The sequence below is a fragment of the Staurois parvus genome, unplaced genomic scaffold, assembly GCF_062004578.1.
Source record: "Staurois parvus isolate SC_StPar_1 unplaced genomic scaffold, SC_StPar_1.0 ptg000402l, whole genome shotgun sequence".
NCBI lineage: Eukaryota > Metazoa > Chordata > Amphibia > Anura > Ranidae > Staurois > Staurois parvus.
In genome coordinates, this window is record NW_028318198.1 from 1,724,785 (window position 1) to 1,747,605 (window position 22,821).

Below are 22,821 nucleotides of genomic sequence, written 5' to 3' on the forward strand. Positions count from 1 at the left end.
TCCCGGCGCTGGGCATAGAGATAAGTGAAGGAAAGATGGCCTCCACTCATCTCTATGCCCTTGGAGGACCAGAGCAATGTCACTTTCGGTTCCAGCGCCTTGTAAACAAGGCCGTTTTTTTTTTAAATTTAAAGCACTGGATCAATGCTTTTTTTTATCTAATGCTTTCCATTGTACAGGAGAGATGTGGGATCTTATTGTAGGAGGAGTTTTCTTTCTGCTCTAGGAGGATGCAGGGCCCCTGACCTCTGTCTGGACAGTGCTGATTGGCCCTGTGCTGATGACATGCACTCTCCCAAGAAAAAACAAAACAAAAAACAAACACTCTAGCAATACATACCAAAGTGAGCATGTGCAGAGTGCCTCCGCACGATAGGTCTTATCAGGTGATAAGAGGGGGACACTGGAAGAAGGGTAGGATCAACCACGTTTTTATATAATGCGGAGGATTAACCCCTTAGGTTCCACAGTGAGTATATCAAGCATGCCTTACTGCATATATAGACTAATTTTGATATTGTGGGTTTAGTAACACTTTCAGTGATTGCAAATGAAATTTTTAAAAAATAACAAATAGGTTTATACTTACCAGCTCTATGCCATGGAATTGCACAAAATGGCCCAAAACCTCCTCTTCTCAAGTCCACCGCTGGCACTCCTGGCTCCTTCTCTTTGGTGAGTGCCCACTTCCTATGGCGGTACTCGTGGGCTCACTGCCGAGCCCCGCTGTCCACAGACAATGGGACTAACCCCCCCCACTCCCTTGTTACCGGCTTTGATTGACAGAAGAGGAAACAAATGGCTCCCGCTGCCTCAGCAAAGACTGCGAGAGCTGGAAGTGAGAGGAGAGAAGAGCTGCAGACGTGCACAGCACTGGATCAAACGAGGGCTCAGGTAAGTAAAAGGAATGGGGGAGGGGAGCAATACTGATGCCTAAACATTTTTTACCTTAATGGAAGGAAGTGTTTAGGCTTTATAACCACTTTAGGTTTATAAATAAAGCTGTATAATAATGTAAATATAATAAAGCTATGTTTTACACATGTGCACTAAATTAAAGTAACATAGATCATATGTTAGGATAGTTCAAACTCACAATGAGAAACCTGTAAGATTTTATCCATGGTCTCTCCTTAAAATACTAGCTGCTTGGCTGCCATGATGACCCAATGACTGGGTCAGTGACTCAGAATTTGAAGCCATGGCCATCTCCGCAGTCAATTTTCAGAGGTAGGTCAGCACTGGCACTCTCTATATATTTAATATAGCTTTCTTTTTTCGAAAAGCAGGAATGTACTGTACACGTTTTGAGGAAAAAAAAAACAAATGTTATAATTGTATATAAATTTTGAGAAAAAGGCATGCTCACCTGAAGACCACAGCAACCCACAGCACTAAGTATAGAGGCGTTATGTATGACTCGGTGCTGGATTCCTGCCTTGGCTGCTCGGAGTACCAGGTCACTGTGCGTTGTAGCTCTGCAGAGAGAAGGCGGACCTACCATTAAAATTCACAGTTCATACGAATCAAAACAGCACACATCAAAAATCACATTTTAGGAGTGGAGACAAAATTTCCTTTTCTTACTATGAACAAAAAAGTCTACTACTCCAGAGCTCCCAACTTAGACCATATGACAGTCTACAGTCTTTTATGATTGAATGCCAGAAGGCTCACTTCCCAAAGGTTAGTTCATCTCTTTCAGAAGAAATTGAAAAAGGTGGCCATCCTACATCCTCGCCCCCTCTGTTCCTGCTGTATTTTGCTTTGTGATAGCGTTTACCCATCCATGCAGCTTGAGAAATGTGTTCTTCCTCCTCTTTCTCTAGGAATGCTGGCACAGATCAGCGCGGTTCCGACTGGCCTGTGGCAAAACCACATGGTTCTCAAACCCCAGCACCACGTTGCATGGATGGGGACACACTATTACCCATGAACGCAAGTGCAGCAGCGACCAGTGGGATGGAGAGGGTGTTGGGTGTTAGTCCACCTTTTCATTTTTATTTCTTAACTAACCCTTTTCAAGGCTAACACTGGGCACGAGAAAAAAAAAAAAGAAAAACTTGCAATGGCCACCCCACGCTACAGGAGTTAATCCTTTCCTGCCGTCGACTCCTGCCCCATTATTAGGATCAATTTCCGGAAGGTGGAGGTAGGCATGCTGATCATCCCAACAGCTGTTATTGGAAAGCTTCCAATTGCAAGTATGCATCCAGGACTTTCCGATACATGTTTGTTCCTGTGCTCTCAGCACAGTAACATGTTTACATGGGGCCAAATATGATTTTAAAGGCATAATTTAAAAAAAGAAAAAAAAAAAAAAAAAGAGAAACATGTCTATACTTCCCTACTGTGCAGTGGTTCACATCCTCTTCTTCTCGGGTATCCCGCCAGTACTCCTGGCTCCTCTCTTCTGTCGGGTGCCCCCACAGCAAGCAGCTTACTATGGGGGCACCCACTACTCCGTGTGTCCAGTCATATGTCGAGCTGCAGCTCAGCCCCACCCTCTCTTCTCATTGGCTCACTTGTTGTGATTGACAGCAGCAGGAGCCAATGGCCAATGAGAAGAGGTAGTCCCGGGATAGCCGAGACTCCAGTGCACATCGCTGGATCAAGAGGGAGGTTAAGTGAGTATTAGGGGGGGGGCTTACTGCACACAGAAACTTTTTTACCTTAATGCATAGAATACATGAAGGTGAAAAAACTTTGGCCTTTACAACCACTTTAAAGCCCACCCGCCGAGAGGCCACATATACTGTATGTGTAAACTGGCTGGAAGAGGTTAAATGCTCATTAAGTTCTGGGGGGGTAGAGGAATAATAATTACCTTTTTCCTCACTCCAGCAGGCTTCCTCCACATTATGGGACCAGTCCTTCACAGCCTCTTCTCTGAGGCCCCAGTCACATTGGGCAATTTGGAATTGTGTTAAAAGGCGTTTGGGTGCCATAACTCTTAATAGCACTCCAAATGCAGTGTGATTTTGACAGAGTAGCAGCAAAACAGGCCTTTAAAAATCGTGGAAAACTTGTCGCCTATAAAAGGAGCAGGAGCTTCCATTGGACGACAAATGTGCATTCGGCAGCCCAGTGAAGTGAATAAGATGCCCTATGCAAGACACGTTGAAATGAGAGTAAATCAGACTTTAAAAAATCACAAGCAGGAACAGAAGAGATTTCAGAACAGAAGAGGAGCCTGTACAATTGTGCAAGACTGAAGAGAAGGCTGGAGTTCTGCTTTAATCAGAGAATCTCCAAGAGGTATAAGAAGTTGACAGGTGGGTTAAATGGCCCTTAGAGTCCAGCTCACAGTAACTTCACGTCATTGTAAGCTCCCTTCCTAGTAAACCCAGGTCTTTAGAGTCGCCATATCACATCACATTCATAGGCTGTAAATCACACTCATTTAAGTGACACACATCATGAGATAATGTCGGGTTTATGGTTAAGGAGCCATACTAGTCTTGGCTGATGCATGAGAAACCCCTACTCCGTGAAATGCTCCAGGTACACAATTCATTGTTCCAGCCCAATTCCCCGGAGGAGTGTCCCATGACCCCTCTAGATACCATCAAAGGTCAGCCAGCCACCTGCCCCCCATGGTAATTGAATACAAGCAGGAGCCTTCCTTATGATCAATGTGTAAAGCTTTACATATCTTCATCTGAATTATTTAGACACAGATTTGAGAAATCACATGGTATTAAGCAGTTATGTAACAAATTTACTTTACTGTACAAACGACAGCTCCTGAATGTTTTATATTGAGAAGGACAATGGTGATTACCTTGCCATACATGAAAGCGCTCCATGTGTGGGACTACAAAGTGACCGGCTACGTAGGGGGCCCAATCTGTAATAATCACTCTAAAAAGACAGCTGGGACCACAGCTCAGACTGCCCTAATTCCCCAAACCATCTCAATATTCAGATTATTGTATCTGTATTTTAACAGGATGAAATGATCACGCTGCACTGACAGATGTTCACAATCTTTTCACATATACGGAACCATGAACCCGGTGTGTTTATGGGATAGATTTGTAGGACAGGTAGAAGGGAACTGAAGAAGGAAAAGAGCAATATGTCTAATGTAACATGACATATTAGAACTCAACGTTTTTTGTTCTTTCTAGACTTGAACTAGAGTCAGAATGGCTGCCATGGGATACCCATCTTTATACAATAAATGCTATTCAAGCCACCTTATTACAGAACCCCCAATTGTCAACATAATAAATGTGCAATATATTTTAAAGATACAGCTTTTAAATGAATATACTTGGTAGCGAGTAAAATCTGAAGTGCTGTGCTTACCAAGGACTGATTACAAAAACATCTTTTTTAGAGTTCATTGAATTTATTCAGCAATAGGGAACGTGCTGTACATAAAAACAATTGTACACAACAGTTCTCGTCAAGGACGAAGTCCGATTGCTTTGGGTTACTACACATTATATAAAACTTCACAGACAGGCAATGGTTGTGTTGGAACATCTTTAAAGCTGAACCTAAAGCTGTCCATTCACTAGTAGGTTTTTGAACAAATGTCCGCACAAAAATTTGTACAAAAATTCTTATCAGTGCATTCGATGACTTGATGAATGTTGTTCAAATGTACTTCCAGAAATTTCTTTTAAAACTGTCAGTTAAAAGCAAACTTTTTTTTTATGAAAACCACATTCACTGTTAGAAATTTTTACATTAGAGAAAAATTTTCCATCCTGCACATTCAAATTTTCTTGTCTCTGCGGTTGAAAATGAAAATCGAATTGACCCCACTAATGATCATAAAATCAAACAAACGTTAAAAAGGGAACATTCTCAAACAAAATTCTACTAGTGTATGGCCAGGTTTAGGAACAGCTCAAAATTTAGACTGCAGGGATAGATTCTAAGGCATAAACTATTTTTATCAGGACTTATTAGTCTACCTTTATTTGTGGTAAAAACCTACAGTATCTCACAGGAGTGAGTGCACCCCTCACATTTTTGTAAATATTTTATATCTGTTCATGTGAAAACACTGAAGAAATGGCTTTGCTATAATGTAAAGTAGTGAGTGTACAGCTTGTATAACAGTGTAAATTTGCTGTCCCCTCAAAATAACTCAACACACAGCCATTAATGTCTAAACAGCTGGCAACAAAAGAGAGTACACCACTAAGTGAAACTGTCCAAATTGGGCCCAAAGTGTCAATATTTTGTGTGGCCACCATTATTTGCCAGCACTGCCTTAACCCTCTTGGGCATGGAGTTCACCAGAGCTTCACAGGTTGCCACTGGAGTTCTCTTCCACTCCTCCATTACGACATCACAGAGCTGGTGGATGTCAGAGACCTTGCGCTCCTCCACCTTCCGTTTGAGGATGCCCCACAGATGCTTAATAGGGTTTAGGACTGGAGACATGCTTGGCCAGTCCATCATCTTTACCCTCAGCTTCGTTAGCAAGGCAGTGGTCATCTTGGAGGTGTGTTTGGGGTTTTTATGTTGGAATACTGCCCTGCGGGCCAGTCTTCAAAGGGAGGGGATCATGCTCTGCTTCAGTATGTCACAGTACATGTTGGCATTCATGGTTCCCTCAATGAACTGTAGCTTCCCAGTGCCGGTAGCACTCATGCAGCCCCAGATCATGACATTCCCATCACCATGTTTGACTGTAGGCAAGACACACTTGTCTTTGTACTCCTCACCTGGTTGCCGCCACACACGCTTGACACCATCTGAACTAAATAAGTTTATCTTGGTCTTATCAGTCCACAGGACATGGTTCCAGTAATCCATGTCCTTAGTCTGCTTGTCTTCAGCAAACTGTTTGCGGACTTTCTTGTTCATCATCTTTAGAAGAGGCTTCCTTCTGGGACGACAGCCATGCAGACCAATTTGATGCGGTGTGTGGCCTATGGTCTGAGCGCTGACAGGCTGACCCCCCCACCCCTTCAACCTCTGCAGCAATACTGGCAGCATTCATATGTCTATTTCCCAGAGACAACCTCTGGATATGATGCTGAGCACATGCACTCAACTTCTTTGGTTGACCATGGCGAGGCCTGTTCTGAGTGGAGCCTGTCCTGTTAAACCGCTGTATGGTCTTGGTCACCGTGCTGCAGCTCAGTTTTAGGGTCTTAGCAATTTTCTTAGAGCCTAGGCCATCTTTATGTAGAGCAACAATTCTTTTTTTCAGATCCTCAGAGAGTTATATGCCATAATGTGCGATGTTGAACTTCTGGTGACTAGTATGAGAGAGAGAGATAACACCAAATTTAAACACACCTGCTCTCCATTCACACCTGAGACCTTGTAGCACTAACGAGTCGCGTGACACCAGGGAGGAAAAATGGCTAATTGGGCCCAATTTGGACATTTTCACTTAGGGGTGTACTCACTTTTGTTGCCAGCAGTTTAGACATTAATGGCTGTGTGTTGAGTTATTTTGAGGGGACAGCAAATTTACACTGTTATACAATATTTACAAAAATGTGAGGGCTGTACTCACTTCTGGGAGATACTGTATATCCCTAATTCTTTCTATTCTGGTGACTTGTCAAGTCTCAGGAACAGTAAGGCTGCATTTACACTAGGCGATTTTGAATTGCGGGTAGAATTGCCACGATTCTGCCTGCAATTCCAAATCGCACTACAATCTTGGCAAAGCGCACCACACGTGTTTGGGTGACATTCATTCCTGCTCTTTTTTGGGTGACAAGCTTTGTGTGATGCGTTTTGCCATGATTGTTATGCAATTCTGTTGCAACAATCGTGGCAAAATCCCACCACGTTTGGGCTGCCCTTACAAATGAATGGCACCTAAACACACATACTGAATTTTGAAACGACTGATTTGGAATTGCGTGCAGAATCGCTGCGATTCAGAATTGCCAAGTGTGAATACAGCTTAAGGTCTGGATTTACTATACCTGAAAAGTGAAAAATCTGGTGCACCTGTGCATGGTAGCCAATCAGCTTCTAACTTCAGCTTGTTCAATTAAGCTTTGACAAAAAAGGAAGCCGATTGGTTTCTGTGCAGAACTGCACATTATAAAATGTCTTTTGCAGTCAAATTTGTGTAAAGCTTACAGTAATAAAAAGATGTTGTATTTTTTGTCCTATTAAGTAGTTGGTGCACACGAAGGGTCCTTTCACACAGGCGTTTTGTTTTTTTCATCAGTTCAGTCATGTTGTTTCAAAGAAAAAACACATCAGTTTACATCTGGCTTTTCATCCGGTTTGTCATCCGTTATGTTTTGTTTTTTTTTCTTCTGCTCAAAAAAAAAAAATCCTTTTTTTTGAGCAGAAGAAACCCCTATTATTCTTCCATAAAAAAAAAAAAAAAAAAAAAAAAGGATATTAACGGATATGGACATTAACAGATGATCATCTGTTTACATCCAGTAGTCCATAGAAACACATGGGTGTCTTTTTTTCATCTGTAAATGGACAGATGAAAAATGGACATACCGAACGCCCATGTGAAAGAGGCCTTAGTTGGTAGCTTTTCTTTCCCCCTTCTCATTTTCTCTACATAGCACCATTAAGGACTCATACACACAGGGTTTTTTAAAAATGCCGGTACCATTAGCTGTGTAAAGTTGTGTTAAAAAAAAGAAAAAAAAAAGAAAAAAAACCCAAAAAAACTTAGTTTTTCTGTTTAGGCATTTTTGCATTAGCGCTTCGCTTTTTAGCACCAAAAATAATGTAAAAAACGCTGATTGATGTGTGCATGGACACATACGATAACATGCTGGGGAGTTTACTCATACATAGGATAACATGCTGTAGAGAAAACGACAGAAGTCAAAAACAGCAGCTGTAAAAACGTCCAGTGTGCATGAGGCTACTACCTAGTCTCAGACACATTTAAATTTCAGTGGTACCACGAAGAAAAATAAATGACAGAAGAAAAAAAAAAAAAAGCCTCCCAAAGATCTGTAATTCTGTCCAGGCAGAATTGTAATATCAAACAATAGAAAAATTCCCAGCTTGCAAACAAACCGAATGAGCCTGTCTAACAGTATGCATTAAAAACAGGGGTTTAGTTAGCACACATTTGCAAATACATGCGTAAGCTGCAGAACCTCTTCACGGCACCCTGATATTCTGCAGTTCCTAACTCTACAAATTTTGAGAGCCCCCATGGGAGAAGCACATGTATTTAATGGATAGACTGAAGGCAGGTGAATCTGAGGGAGCTCATTCATCAAGGTACAGGAGCGCACTGGACACCCGGCATATAGCACAATAGCAGCCAAAGTGTCCAGTGTGCCCCCTCACCAACAAGTCAACAGTACAAGAAATGGCCACTGGCCTTCACAGCAAGGAGCACATGGAAGGGCAACGCATGTCAAACAATAAAAAAGGGGAATTCCTAGCTGGTTGGTAAGATGAGCTTGGAATTTCTCTTTTATTGTTTGACATGCATCGCCCTTCCATGTGCTTCTTGCTGTGAAGGCCAGTTATAGACTGGGGCAGTGGCCATTTCTTGTAGAATTGTAATATAGGCAACCCCAACAGACAGCACAGTCAGTTCAGTGTCCTAACTTTTCTTCAGTACAATATGACAAAAGTTTGGTCATCAATCAGCTTCAAGTCTACTGACTGGACAATAAAAAATGAATCCCCATGCTGCTGAGGTCATCACTCTGCACTGTCACCCGCAGGTCAGCCCCCAGTGTTAGACTAACAATTCTGAGCAATGTATTAGAGCCCTGATTGACTAACACTTCTAGCTGTCCCTGTCCCAATCTCAGTCCTGCAGTGCAGTGAGATTGCAGTGAGCCGTTGTTTTAGTATGGTACAGCTGTGCTTTTCCATAGAACTCTATCAGGCCCCACGGTTTGGGGCGGTTTCAGAAAATGCACCAAAGATGCAGCATGTGGGAGTTTTGGTGTGATTTCAGAAAATGCCAGCACAGTGGATAAATGGTTAGCACTTCCGTCTGGCAGTCCTAGGGTCGTTGGTTCAAATCCCAACCACGGCACCACCTGTCTGGAGTTTGCATGTTCTCCTTGTGCCTACGTGGGTTTCCTCCAGGTACTCCGGTTTCCTCCCACACTCCAAAGACATGCTGGTAGGTGAATTGGATCCTGTCTAAATTGACCCTAGTATGTGTATGTATGAATGTAAGTTAGGGACCTTAGAATGTTTGCCCCTTGAGGGTTAGGGACTGATGTGAATGTACAATATATGTAAAGCGCTGTGTAAATTGACGGCGCTATATAAGTACCTGAAATAAATAACTGCAGGTCCTCATAGAAGTTTAAAAGTGCAGATAACCTGCTTTAGCAAAAGCAGAGTGGGGCAGTGTGAAGCCACCCTTAACAGGTATAGAACTGTATTAAATTGTGGTCTTTTGTATATCCCAGTAAATTGACGGCGCTATATAAGTACCTGAAATAGGGATGACAGATAAAGCTGGCCACATATGGCTTGAATTTCAGGAGTCTTGCTGAACTGTCTAAAACTTGAGCTGTGGATGGACCTGCAAAATATTGGCTGAACAGTGACTACATCCTATCACTGTTTGGGTATTCAGACAGCCGCAGGTGCCTGCTATTTGACTAGGATAGCTGCCAGGGGAGATTCCTTCATTCATACTATTCAATGTTGATGCTATTCTAAAGAATATGTAAACCCAACATTTCATTATTCCTGATATGTGCTGCTGTATCATGTACTTGACCCCCCTGCACAGCCATTCACTGGGAAGATCAGTGTGCTTGCTGCCGTTTCTCTTCCTGGAATTCCAAGAAGTGCAGAGAATTCTTCCCTACGTGTCCCGGGACATGGGAGTCCATTCAAATGGATGGGCTCTCGTGCCCACGCAAAATGCGGACCGCAGGAACATGGATATGTGAACTAGGGGTAAGGAAACGAGTTTGTTTTGCTCACCAGCCTTATGGTCCTTTCCTTATATGCACTAGATTGAAAAAAGAACTCTAAGCAACATTGACACGTTTAAAACAATTGAAAGTGTCGCACTGCTAGCATAAATCAATACATGTAAATATACAAACAATTTGGGGATTTTGGGTGCAATCACCAGTAGGAAGATTTTCACTTATTTGGATTTTTTTTGAAGAATTGCATTTATTTTTTGTTTTATCATCTGTTGGGACTAATTGCTCACGTTTTTGTTTGTATATTTTCATGTATTGATTTATACTAGCAGCGCAACACTTTCAATTGTTTTAGTCTGTTTTTAATGTTTACACACATAACGTGTTTGCAGCAGCTCATCTATTATTATTTTCATTATTTGGCAGCGCACGATTTTCTTTTGCCTTTATAATTCACACGTTTCCCTACCTATTAAAAACCAATGTTTAAAATTCAAAGTTCAGAAAACCTACTGTATGGATTAAAGTCATACTGATTATTAAAACAAAACAAAATGCGAAAATCTATAGCATGACAATTTTTTTCGAGTTAATAAGCTCACAAAAGTTAAAAAACAAAACAAAAAAAACCCATAAGCGTAATCATGCATCTGCTAATGGAAGTGAAATTTCTTTCAGTCACTTGTGGATCACTATAACATAAAATGATGGAAAAATCGAAAAACAGTTTTTAAACAATAATTTCATTAATTTTGGATAATACCAAAACCCACAGCTCTGATGCACACTGACAACAAAGATAGATCTGTAAAGGTTACACAGCCTGATCTTGGATAGCGATGAACAGAACATCCCTTAGGAGGATCAATAATAAAGGAAACCTCCATAGACAGGGCAGATAAATGAGTCTTCACAAATGACTGGTAATGAGGTCTTAAAACTCCCCCGTGTATCTCTGGAGAGGGAATTAAATGAAGCCAAGCCGCTCCTGATGCCATTATAAATCTGGACACAGCAGATTTCTTAAATATGCCTTGGACTGACTACAAATGATGATATTTATGAGCGATAATGTGTAGCTACATTGTCAACGTTATTGGATTTTCATGATCAATAGACTCTACGAAAAAACACTTGTACATTCCTGCTGCATTTCCTGCTGGGTTTACACATGGTTAGACAATGTGAAAAATAGATAAAATTATAATTAATGTTGTAAACAGTTTTAATTTTAAATTATGTTTAAAAAAAAAAAGGAATGGTAAAACTGCATGAGAAACCCCACCATCCTCACCACCACTCCAATGTATGGTGAGCAGAAAGTGCCACCAGCAGCAATGGGGATTCTAGCTATTCCATTTAAATAGAATGGTGTCTTTTGTTTAAATGAATCTGTTTAAATAGCCCTAACACCCCCCCCCCACCCTAGTCTAAGGTGATTAATGGCCCACTATAATAAAATCACTAAATACTCTAGGGATCCAGCATTGTCCTGCAGGCAATCCACCTAAATTTACCATCAAGTCACTAACGGTTACAGAATAGCATGTGGCTGAACAGAAAAATTATCCACCGTTTCTAGAAGCAGTTTGATCTTCCCCAACTGCCACTTCATGCTAACCTGGTTTAGAATGTATTATTCTATGTTTGAAGTGTGGAAGCTGTGGTTTCATTCTTAGATTGTAAGCTCCAAGGAGCAGGGTCCTCCTATCCCTCTTGTATTGAACTGTATTGTTGGTGTATTGTCTCCCCTTATATTGTAAAGCGCTGAGCAAACTGTTGGCGCTATATAAATCCTGTATTATAATAATAATATAACGTATCATACAGGGCTCATTCACACAGGCAGCCAGAGAGTGGAAAAAATCAGGTGGTGAGCTGCAGTTTTATCGCCTGTCAGATAAGGGCTTGCAACAACTCAGGGCTGTACATATAGTGCGACAACAATGCTTTGCGGCACAGCAAATGTTAAATAGTATGTTGCATCTGGTGAATGGGGCCGCACTGCAGCCATGTGTGGTGTGTCGGTATTTTCAGGTTAAAAAAGGCAGTGAATAGGTGACATATCGGCACCTCGCTGCCTGTAAAATGCCTCTGAAAAGCACCCCACCACTTTTCAGAGGGGTGGCAAGGGTTGTCAAACATGAACAAGCCTATACACTATAACTGTTACAGATGGACGGATGAAAAAAACATCACATCACCTAAAAAATTAAAAAATGTTTAATGCTGTACGCTGTACTTGTATTAAAAGGAATTCTGTTCTACTTGAATTGCTTCCTTGGTGGACCACACTAGGCAGCAGAGCAAATTCATCTCAGTGTGGTCAGTTTTCTGGCTGTGCTGGGAGAACAGCCTTCCTGTCCCCCAATGGTCACACTTGTGCTGACATGCCCTTGCCCCCCCCCCCCCCCCCACACACACACAGCCATTTACTGGGAAGATCGGTCTAATGCGGTTTCTCCTCCCCTACCTCTCTAAGCCCCTTGTGCAGCTGAGAGAGATTATGTGACCTCTTATAAGAAAGAAAAACAAAAGTATTTATCATTTTTTTATATACACAAATGTTTTGCTTTAAATTCTATTTTATGATGTATGGGTTGTTTTAGAAGAGGAGGGTTTGCAATCACTTTAATCTACTCAGGATAAAATGGAAGTATGAATTATCTCAGGTTGGATGCATTGTTTGACAGACAATGAAAAGCCAGAATAGCAAAACTGGACTTTTAAAGTATTAAAACCTTTTTACCCAAAACAAAAATAAGGAAAATATATACAGACATGAACTAAAAAGGTATAATAGGTGAGCGCACAAAATAAACCAAATAAGCTGCTGGCATAAAGGATGAACCCCTGTATCCTCAAACAAACTGTAAACAAGAATGCAGCGCTATAAATAAGAAAGTGACATGTGCATAGAGGAGCAAAATAACTGCGCAAAATAACTGCGCAAAAATAGTAGAGACAAAAAAATATCGCCAGCTAAGTGACGAGTGCAAATGTGAATGGATGAGTCAAAACAAATATAAACACATTAGTGAAATGAATAACCAGTGATCAATTGTAATACCCAAAACATGGAACAGATGACACTCTAAAAAGGTATCATTATAAATCTGTAGTCCAGTAAAATCGTGAATGGATGGGATGATTAAGTGAAATACTGGTGAATTATATATGGTGATCACTATATAGGACGCTCCAACAACATACAAATAAATAGAGTGCAATAAAGATAGCGAATCAGACTTCCGTGCTCGTGACTTCTTGTGGTATAAAATGAGGTGTGCTTGCACTCACCGGAAGCGCAAATTAAATGCGCATGTAATAATATCCGGGGAGAACACTGGTGGTCATCAGGGATCTGGTCAGGGGAAGGGGGCTCCACTGGTACACACACACACACAAAGGATTGGCACTCCAGACCTCACAACCGGACCATTACAGCATACAGGGACAGCTCCTTCCATGCGTCTCCACCAAAGAAAACCGACTATATATGACGTCACTCTCTGTGTGACGCGCTCCGTAGTCTGGCAACTGTCACCCAATCAGAGACGACAACACGCAGATCCTGGCGGCGGCCACCAATCAGCTGCTAGTACAGGGAAGTGAAGGGCGGAAATCAGTACCGAAAGCGTGTTGTGAAAGGTAAACTTCTGAAAATTCCAGCTACCTGATGGTCCCGCTGTTCTAAGGACTTTAATACTTTACTGACTATTAGATCAAAATTTAACGGTGTATATCAGGGTTTCTCAAGATTTTTACCCCAAAGGAACCCTTGAGGCCCCATGAACACCTTTGCGATTTAAGGCATGTGTCGCAATGCTCATCAATGCATGTACACACCTTTGCCATTGATTTCAAGTGACTAGTTTGCATCTGTACTCTGTGTTGCCGTGCGTTGACCATAATAGTGCAGGTGTGGTTTTTAGGGCAGTAACATGTATTTTGGCTCCATTCATTTAAATGGCAATGTTAGAGTGTTTCTAGTACATGGTAACCTCAACTTTACTCAACATTTTCTGGGCTGACAGAACCAAACACAGTAGCACAGGATGCGTGAAAAACACACATAAAACAAAAAACCCGTGCTGGGGGCAAAGTGGTTAGCACTTCAGCATTAGGGTTGTTGGTTCGAATCCCAACCACAACACTTCCTGGAAGGAGTTTGCATGTTCTCCCTGTGCCTGCGTGGGTTTCCTTCCAGTACTCCAGTTTTCTCCCAAACTCCAAAGACATGCTGGTAGGTGAATTGGTTCCTGTCTAAATTGGCCGTAGCATGTGTATGTATGAATGGGAGTTAAGGACCTTAGATTGTACACCCCTTGAGGGCTAGGGACTGATGTGAATGTACAATACATATGTAAAGTAAGCTATATAAGTACCCGAAATTAAAAAAAAAAAAAAAATACTTAAAGCACATAGATAGGTGTGACCTCGGCCTGAAATAATTTTTAAATCTTGGGGAAACCCTGCAATACAATTATGTCTACAAGGTTAGGAACTTGATCATGACGTTATAGATACAGTACTATTAAAAAAAACAAAAGAATAAACAATTTGGCGTACCCAGAGTATGACACCCAAGATGGATCATTTTTCAACACCCCCTGCTGTATATGATAAAATCATTTTTCACAGTTTTAGGCTTGGTTCACACCTATGCAGTTTGTGTTTGATCCGTTTCTGCAGTGCATTTTGCATTCTCTGCACATGCATTTGACGCATTTTGGGCTTTTTTTCAGCCAACTTGTTGCTTGGCAGATTAAAAACACAAAAACACATCATAAACGCATAAAAGAAAAGCGCACTACATGCATTTCTGCAGCGTCTCCATTGACGTCTATTGAACCAAAACACAACATTTTGCGTTTAAAAAAAGTCCCTGACCCTTCCTAAAAAACGCTCCGGGTGAAAACGTGGAGATGTGAACGTGTCCCATGTTAAATGGACTGTAGTGCGTCTCTGCAAAATACAAAACATTTAGGTGTGAACCTAGACTTAGGGCTGGTTCACACCATAGAAACACAGTCCAGATGCCTTTCCACATGCGCGTTCTGTTCCCCCTCTCTTTTTCTTCAGTTTAAATGGGGACATGCGTGTTCCAGTGAGTTTTGGTACATTTTACCACATTCCAGTACAGTTCTGTGCAGGAAAACTGGAGTTAGACTTACCGCTAACTATTTGCAGGAGTCTTCCAGGACAGCCCACGAGATGGAAACACGTTACCCCACAGAGAATGAAAGGCAGTCCTCCAAGCCCATGCCTCAGTAAAACCAAAAGTACCAAAGGATGGGCCTGAAAAAACATAACACGAAATAGCACGACATAATGCATCAGGCGGGAATGCAGCTGTCCTGGAAGACTTCTGGAAATAGAGTTACCGGTAAGTCTAACTCCGGTTTTCCCAAGACGTCTTCCAGTACAGCCCATGAGACGATAAGCAAGAACTTACCAGCCTAGAGTGGGACCACTGCATGAAGGATCTTACGTCCAAATGCTTGCTCTTGACTGTTCAAGAGATCCGCCCGGTAGTATCTGATAAATGTCGAGAAGCTCGACCAGGTAGCAGCCTTACACATCTGATCCGAAGCAGCACCAGCTCTTTTCCCAGGACGTAGAGAAGGTCCTAGTAAAATTTGCATTGATGAAAGGCACCAACAGCCCTTTAGTCTGGTAGCATCAAGAAATGGCTCGCTTGATCCATCTGGCAATAGTTGGCTTAGAAGCCTGAAACCCTTGACGTTTGCCAGAAAAGGACAAATAGAGCATCAGACATTCTGAATTGAATTACTTCAAGTAATGCAAGAGACATTTCCTTATGTTCTGCAGACTGAAACTCTTTTCTTTCTCATTTGAGGCAGAGGTACAAAAAGAGGGTATCACAATGTCTTGTGACCTATGAAAAGCCGTGGCTACGTTTGGCAAAAAAACCAGGGTCTGTTTTCAGACTTATCCTGTCATCAAAAACCGACAAGAATGGCTCTCCAATTGATAGAGCTTGCAGCTCACTAATTTTACGAGTCGTAGTGATAGCCACCAGAAATACTGTCTTCCACGTAACAAGCTTCATGGAAGCCTCCGTTAAAGGCTCAAACAGACTAGACGTCAAAACCTGTAAGACTAACGAGAGGTCCCAAGAAGGGCAAGACTTCGAAGGTATAGGTCTCATTCTAGCCACCGACTTAAGGAAGCAGTAAACTGTAGGATCTTCCCGAAGCAAAACTTTCAGAAATGTGCCCAAGGCCGCTGCCTGCACCTTTTTGGTGCTAAGGGATAATCTAAGATTGTCTGAATTGAAGTTTCCGAATGTTCCTTCTCCATTATCCAAGAATTACATTTCTTTGTTGACCAATGTTTGCACTACCTTATCGAAAAACCTTCCTGCTTTAATAACTGCTCCTCAGTTACCACGCTGAGAGGTTTAACATGTCCAAGTCTGGACACCAAGCGATCCTCTCTTTTTGGGACAACACTGGAGGACAAACTGCCAAGGATTTCAGGAGGGCGAGCCAAGGATGTTTCGGCCAGTGTGGAACTATGAGAATGAGATCCAACTTCTCTTGCTGAAATTTTCGCAATACCACTGGGGCAAATTTGAAGGGGGGGGGGGGAGCATAAGTTAGACTGTAGGGCCATGGACTCTCCAGAGCATCTATGGCTACTGCTGCATCACCTGGATTCATGGAAAAAAATCTTAGAACGTTCGCTTGAGAGGCAAACAGGTCCATCTCTGGCTGGCCCCAAATATCCGTGAGACAAGAGAAAATCTCTTCGACAAGAGTCCATTCTTCCTGGCACACCGCTTGATGGCTGAGAAAATCTACTAACACATTCTGAGAGCCCTTCAGGTGTAAGGCAGAGATTGATGCTAGATTGACTTCCGCCCAAATCAAGATCCTCTTTGCAATTGCTTGCAAGAGCAGACTTCTGGTTCCTACCTGCTTGTTGAAATAAGCCACCACACATGCTGATACAAGAGGAAGAAGCAGCATACAGAAATGACACAGTGCTCTGTATTAAGACAAGTACACACTATAAAGAGGGATATGCTTTGTTCATATTTCATGTGTGAGGTTTACAACCACTTTAAATTATGATTTATGAGAGGTGCCCTCTTACATCTATGTTCAGTGAGAGGAAGAATGCCCCTTACATTGGTGGTCAGGAAGGATGCAGCCCTTACAGACAGATAAAGATCACTGGTGTTATGCCTTCAGCCCTGCTATATAATGCTGGCTCTGGAACTCTGCAGGTGCAATCAGATGGATAGACAATCCCCCACTGGTCAGGGATCCCCTAGCAACCTCTGGAGGAACCCTGGTTGAGAATAGTTGGTTTACATACTTGTTATAAGCTACTCAGAAAGCTCTAAAACCAGCCAGGCATCTAGTATTCGCTTATGCAGGCCATAGACGGGGAGAAAAACAGCCAATTATTCTTTTAAAAAACGAAAAGTCGGTCGTTCAAGCGGCCGACGTTACCACCAATGGTAAAAAAAAAACGGCCGATTTTCATCCCGTCTACAGCCGGCAAAAAGTGTCCCTGCAGAGAGCTCTGCTATTTCTTTGACAGTTCTTTGACAGTTCCTTGACATTTACAGAGGTTGCAACATTGTATCTATTTGTATTCATTAAGGATACAGATGTTTTTATTCGGAAACAAATAGATACAATGTTGCAACCTCTGTAAATGTCAAGGAACTGTCAAAGAAATAGCGGAGCTCTCTGCAGAGACACTTTTTGCCGGACTGGAATTCCTCTTATTTTTCATCCTTCTTCATCATCATCCTCTTCTTCTTCATCATCATCATCTTCTTCTTCTTCTACTTCATCATCATCATCATCATCTTCTTCTTCTTCTACTTCATCATCATCATCATCATCTTCTTCTTCTTCTACTTCATCATCATCATCATCATCCTCTTCTTCTTTGTCATCATCATCTTCTTCTTCTTCTACTTCATCATCATCATCATCATCCTCTTCTTCTTTGTCATCATCATCCTCTTCTTCTACTTCATCATCATCATCCTCCTCTTCTTCTACTTCATCATCATCATCCTCTTCTTCTTCGTCGTCGTCCTCCTCTTCTTCTTCTTCGTCGTCGTCCTCCTCTTCTTCTTCGTCGTCGTCGTCCTCCTCTTCTTCTTCGTCGTCCTCCTCCTCCTCTTCTTCTTCGTCGTCCTCCTCCTCCTCTTCTTCTTCGTCGTCCTCCTCCTCCTCTTCTTCTTCGTCGTCCTCCTCCTCTTCTTCTTCGTCGTCCTCCTCCTCTTCTTCTTCGTCGTCCTCCTCCTCTTCGTCGTCGTCGTCACCCTCCTCCTCTTCGTCGTCGTCACCCTCCTCTTCTTCTTCTTCGTCGTCATCGTCCTCTTCTACTTCTTCGTCGTCATCGTCCTCTTCTACTTCTTCGTCGTCATCGTCCTCTTCTACTTCTTCGTCGTCATCGTCCTCTTCTACTTCTTCGTCGTCATCGTCCTCTTCTACTTCTTCGTCGTCATCGTCCTCTTCTACTTCTTCGTCGTCATCGTCCTCTTCTACTTCTTCGTCGTCATCGTCCTCTTCTACTTCTTCGTCGTCATCGTCCTCTTCTACTTCTTCGTCGTCATCGTCCTCTTCTACTTCTTCGTCGTCATCGTCCTCTTCTACTTCTTCGTCGTCATCGTCCTCTTCTACTTCTTCGTCGTCATCGTCCTCTTCTACTTCTTCGTCGTCATCGTCCTCTTCTACTTCTTCGTCGTCATCGTCCTCTTCTACTTCTTCGTCGTCATCGTCCTCTTCTACTTCTTCGTCGTCATCGTCCTCTTCTACTTCTTCGTCGTCATCGTCCTCTTCTACTTCTTCGTCGTCATCCTCTTCTTCCTCATCGTCATCCTCTTCTTCCTCATCGTCATCCTCTTCTTCCTCATCGTCATCCTCTTCTTCCTCATCGTCATCCTCTTCTTCCTCATCGTCATCCTCTTCTTCCTCATCGTCATCCTCTTCTTCCTCATCGTCATCCTCTTCTTCCTCATCGTCATCCTCTTCTTCCTCATCGTCATCCTCTTCTTCCTCATCGTCATCCTCTTCTTCCTCATCGTCATCCTCTTCTTCCTCATCGTCATCCTCTTCTTCCTCATCGTCATCCTCTTCTTCCTCATCGTCATCCTCTTCTTCCTCATCGTCATCCTCTTCTTCCTCATCGTCATCCTCTTCTTCCTCATCGTCATCCTCTTCTTCTTCTTCATCATCTTCATCCTCTTCTTCTTCCTCTTCTTTTTGTCTTCCTCTTGCAGGTCACTGCTCATGCGCAGATTTTTTATCGGTAAAAAAATCGGCCGATTTGCCCATTATTGCCGCGAAAATCGGCCGATCGGCAAAATCGGCCGATTTTTTTCCAACTTTACCGATTAAAAAAAACGGCCAAAATACCGAAAAACGGCCGAACAAATAGCCCACTAACGATCCGAAAATCGGCAGATTTTATTTTCGGCCGAAAAATCGGCCGATTTTCGACCCATCTATGGCCTGCATTAGAGTGGGTCATAGAAACTTCAATAAATGTAATCCTCCACCAGCTGGGTGCGGATGCAGGGGTAAACAATGGAGTTTTTTTTTCTCTTCAGCCAAAGTTCAACTTTAAGACCCCTTTCAGATGGGGTGGATTCCGTTTGATCAGCAGGGGATCAGCTCACAGATCTGATCCAGCTAAATGGAAGAGGACATATCCTCTTTCTTTTTTTTAGCGATTCCGGTAGGAGCCGGAGGTAGGCAGGTGTAAACAGAAACAAGTCTATTTACACCTGCATGTCCATAGGGATACATGGACCACCCAAACAGATCCACTTGAAAAACTGAAAGGTGAACCTGATCAGAATAGCCATCTGAAAGAGGCCTAACTATTTTATGTATGGCAAAAATAAAACAGACAACTACAACTACAGACATGGGTGGTTCAAGATATTTCAGAATTTTGGACTCACCCAAAAGGATCACCAACCACCAGGAAGGCAATGTCACTAACAGCAGCATCTCTGAGGATTTCATCCGCATCTTGTTCTACAGTTTCCCTGTCAGCAAGGATCAGCTCACGTCCATAATATTCCTCCTGAATAAGTTGAGCAGATCAACATTAATATTTTATTTTTGTATTACTTTAACGATGCAATCTCTTACAATGTACCACTATCTTCAGTGCTAAGTGTTTGCATTTACAACATCTTCAACAGATACAATGGTTTAGGAAAGGCAACTAAAAAGAATTTAAAGTGCTAACCAAGGCTGAAGCGTAACACAATAGGAGATCGGTGGAACATGCAATCAAAACCTTCCCCTTTATAAATTGTTTGAAGTGAGAGGTCACCCTAGAATTCCCCAGTGAGCATCAAACAGTCATAGAACACATGTAACTTAATAAATGCATAGCACCATCATGATGAATTTTTGTTCATGCTTTTTTTGTCCTATGAAGTTATCAAGGTAAAAGCTTTTTACAGCTTTAACTCCACTTTTGTTGAGAAAAAAAAAACAACAACAATCCCCTCTGGATGATCTATGTACACTGCAAAGATTTTAACAAACGTTGTTGCAGATTCCTACCTTTTGTTATTCTGAAGAAATAGCTGTTTGTCTGTGTCCATATACTAAGTGAATGTAATATAATTGCACTTGCTATTGCACTTGCAAAGTTCTAATGAGTAAAGTGGCAGAGTCTGCATCCTTTTAGACATGATTTCTCTATGGCAGTATCTCAACAAAAAACTTGTATCAAATACTTACTGTAATTTCCTTTCCTTGCACCAATCCATGGCAGCATACATGTGATTGTATGCTGCAATGCTGGTGCCAGGAAATTACATTTTTGTTGCAGGGAATGCCCAAAATCTGACTTGTATCTTTCAGCAGACTTCATTACAACCAGTAGGAATCAGTAGGCCAATCACACAAGCAGGAAATGACATGTCTGGGGGTGGGAGGAATAGTGTCCCATCACTGGTGTCAGTAGGAGGAATCGTGCCCCATCATTGGTGTCAGTGGGAGGAATAGCACCCCATCATTGGAATACCATACTGAAATACCATACTATATTGAAATCAAATCTGATGTTTTTTGTTATTTGGTGTGCGTTGGAAGAGGGGTAGTCATACGGCGAGTATAGCCCAAACCCTATATCTTAACAGGAAAAGTAGGGGGTCGTCTTATATGCCGGAAAATACGGTAGAAAAAAAAAAAAGTCAGAACCAGACTCCCCGCCCCAGTTTTACACCGCAGCAGCCTGGCAGGTCTAGCAGTTCCCAATATTAAACATTACTATATAGCCTTGCAAATTGCCACTCATCTCTTTCCACAACACCACTGAGGTGCTCATTTGGTAATAGCCGAATGCTCCCCCTTATTCATCCACAATCTAATATAGACCCTCCTTGTTACAGGCCTAAAGCATCTTCAATTCCCCTTTTTTTTCTCCAGCTTATAACCCTGAGACTTTCCATTGGTGGTGTGGGAGAGGGACCAAATATATCTTTGACCTCCTCACCCTTGACGGCGTCAAATCTTTTCAATAACTCCAACAATACTGTCAACTACTGGCCAATGAGACTTTTTGGTGCGCTAGAATAAACCACCATGTTTGTAGCCGTCTCGGGTGTCATGTCGGGCCACCCAAATGCTTAAAGGCCATTCCATTGCAGGAATTTCCCTGACAGCAGGGATGAGTCATGGTTGTTAGGATGCCGGCAGGTGCCATCTCCTAAAAACCAATGCAATAAATGGATGCAAAAATGGATCACTGTCCATTTACATCCATTTAGGTCCATTTCCATTTCTTAAATGGAGAAAATTGGCGTCTCAGCTGCCTGCCCTTGGTGTTTCGGGGGGATATTTTTTTCCACATCCAATTATTTTAAAAGAAAAGTTAAGGAAAAAAAAACAAAAAGAAAAAAACAAAAAAAAAAAACACACATTCTCATCTGGGTGCATACAGAATTGGTTTGATGCTATATCTGTCCCCCATCGCCTCTAAGACAGGGAGCTGAGCGATCACATAACCACTGATCACTCAGTCTTCATAGAGCCAGTGACTGACAATGGCTTGCTGAGAGGCTGAGCCAGCTGCCAGTCCAGGTATCTGAATTTGGGATCTTTTCAGAGCCTGGACCTGCTGAGTGTCATCAGCTGACAGAGCTGTAGCCCGCTGTCAGCTGAATCTGGGTCACAGGAGTGCAGAACAAAGTGCACTCCTGTGATCCATAGAAAAAGTATGGTGGGGGGGGACTTTGGCCCTACTTCTCCTTTACAGATAGGGTGAGATGAAAAACAAATTAATGTAGTTATAGAGTGTGAAGGTCTGGCTTCAATGAATGATTGAATTAATAGATTTTTATATAGTGAAGGATTAGAATGTCCCTTAGGCCTTTATTGCGGTCTGTGCCCCTGTTAGGGGGATTCGCCATCTCAATTTGTTCTGTTTACCATTCTCTACATTCACATTGATGATTAAAGTGGTAGTATACCCCGCACATTACGACAGACTTACCAGAACACAGAGTACTTCAGTGCAGCGCTGTTACGGCTACCTGGCACTTCCATCTTCGCCTGTTGTTCCTTCTGGGCTGACAAACTCTGGTGACATGAATGGCCGGGGCCACGATGATGTCACTCCCGTGCATGTGGGATCTCCATTTTACGGTGGTCTGCATTTCGCGGCACACTGTATGCCCTGAACGCAGAGCATTGCTGTGCAAGCTCAGCCACAGCATGGTGCTCTGCATTTCATGGCACACTGTATGCCCTGAATGCAGAGTGTTGCTGCGCATGCGTGGCTGACGTCATCGGTTTTTGCCGATATAACGATATACATTTAGGAAATAATCATTGTACTTATAGGTAATCCTAATGGTAAGCTTACCTGTAGGTACAGATTAAAAAACGTTTACTGCTTGGTGAGAATTGTAGTGGCAGGAATTTTCTTTTTACAGCTGTGGATGGCCCATTCACTATTATGACAG

The 22,821-nt window shown here is 42.4% G+C and overlaps 1 protein-coding gene across 1 annotated transcript in view; it reads right to left on the bottom strand.

Moving 5' to 3' along the window:
* DPH5 (diphthamide biosynthesis 5) overlaps positions 1-22,821 on the bottom strand; it is a 65,971-nt gene that overhangs the window by 40,274 nt on the left and 2,876 nt on the right. The window contains exons 2-3 of the mRNA XM_089686587.1: positions 19,798-19,922; positions 1,370-1,478 (exon numbers count right to left, since the gene is read on the bottom strand). Coding sequence (XP_089542713.1) covers positions 1,370-1,478; positions 19,798-19,922 — 234 coding nt within the window. The remainder of the gene's footprint in view (positions 1-1,369; positions 1,479-19,797; positions 19,923-22,821) is intronic.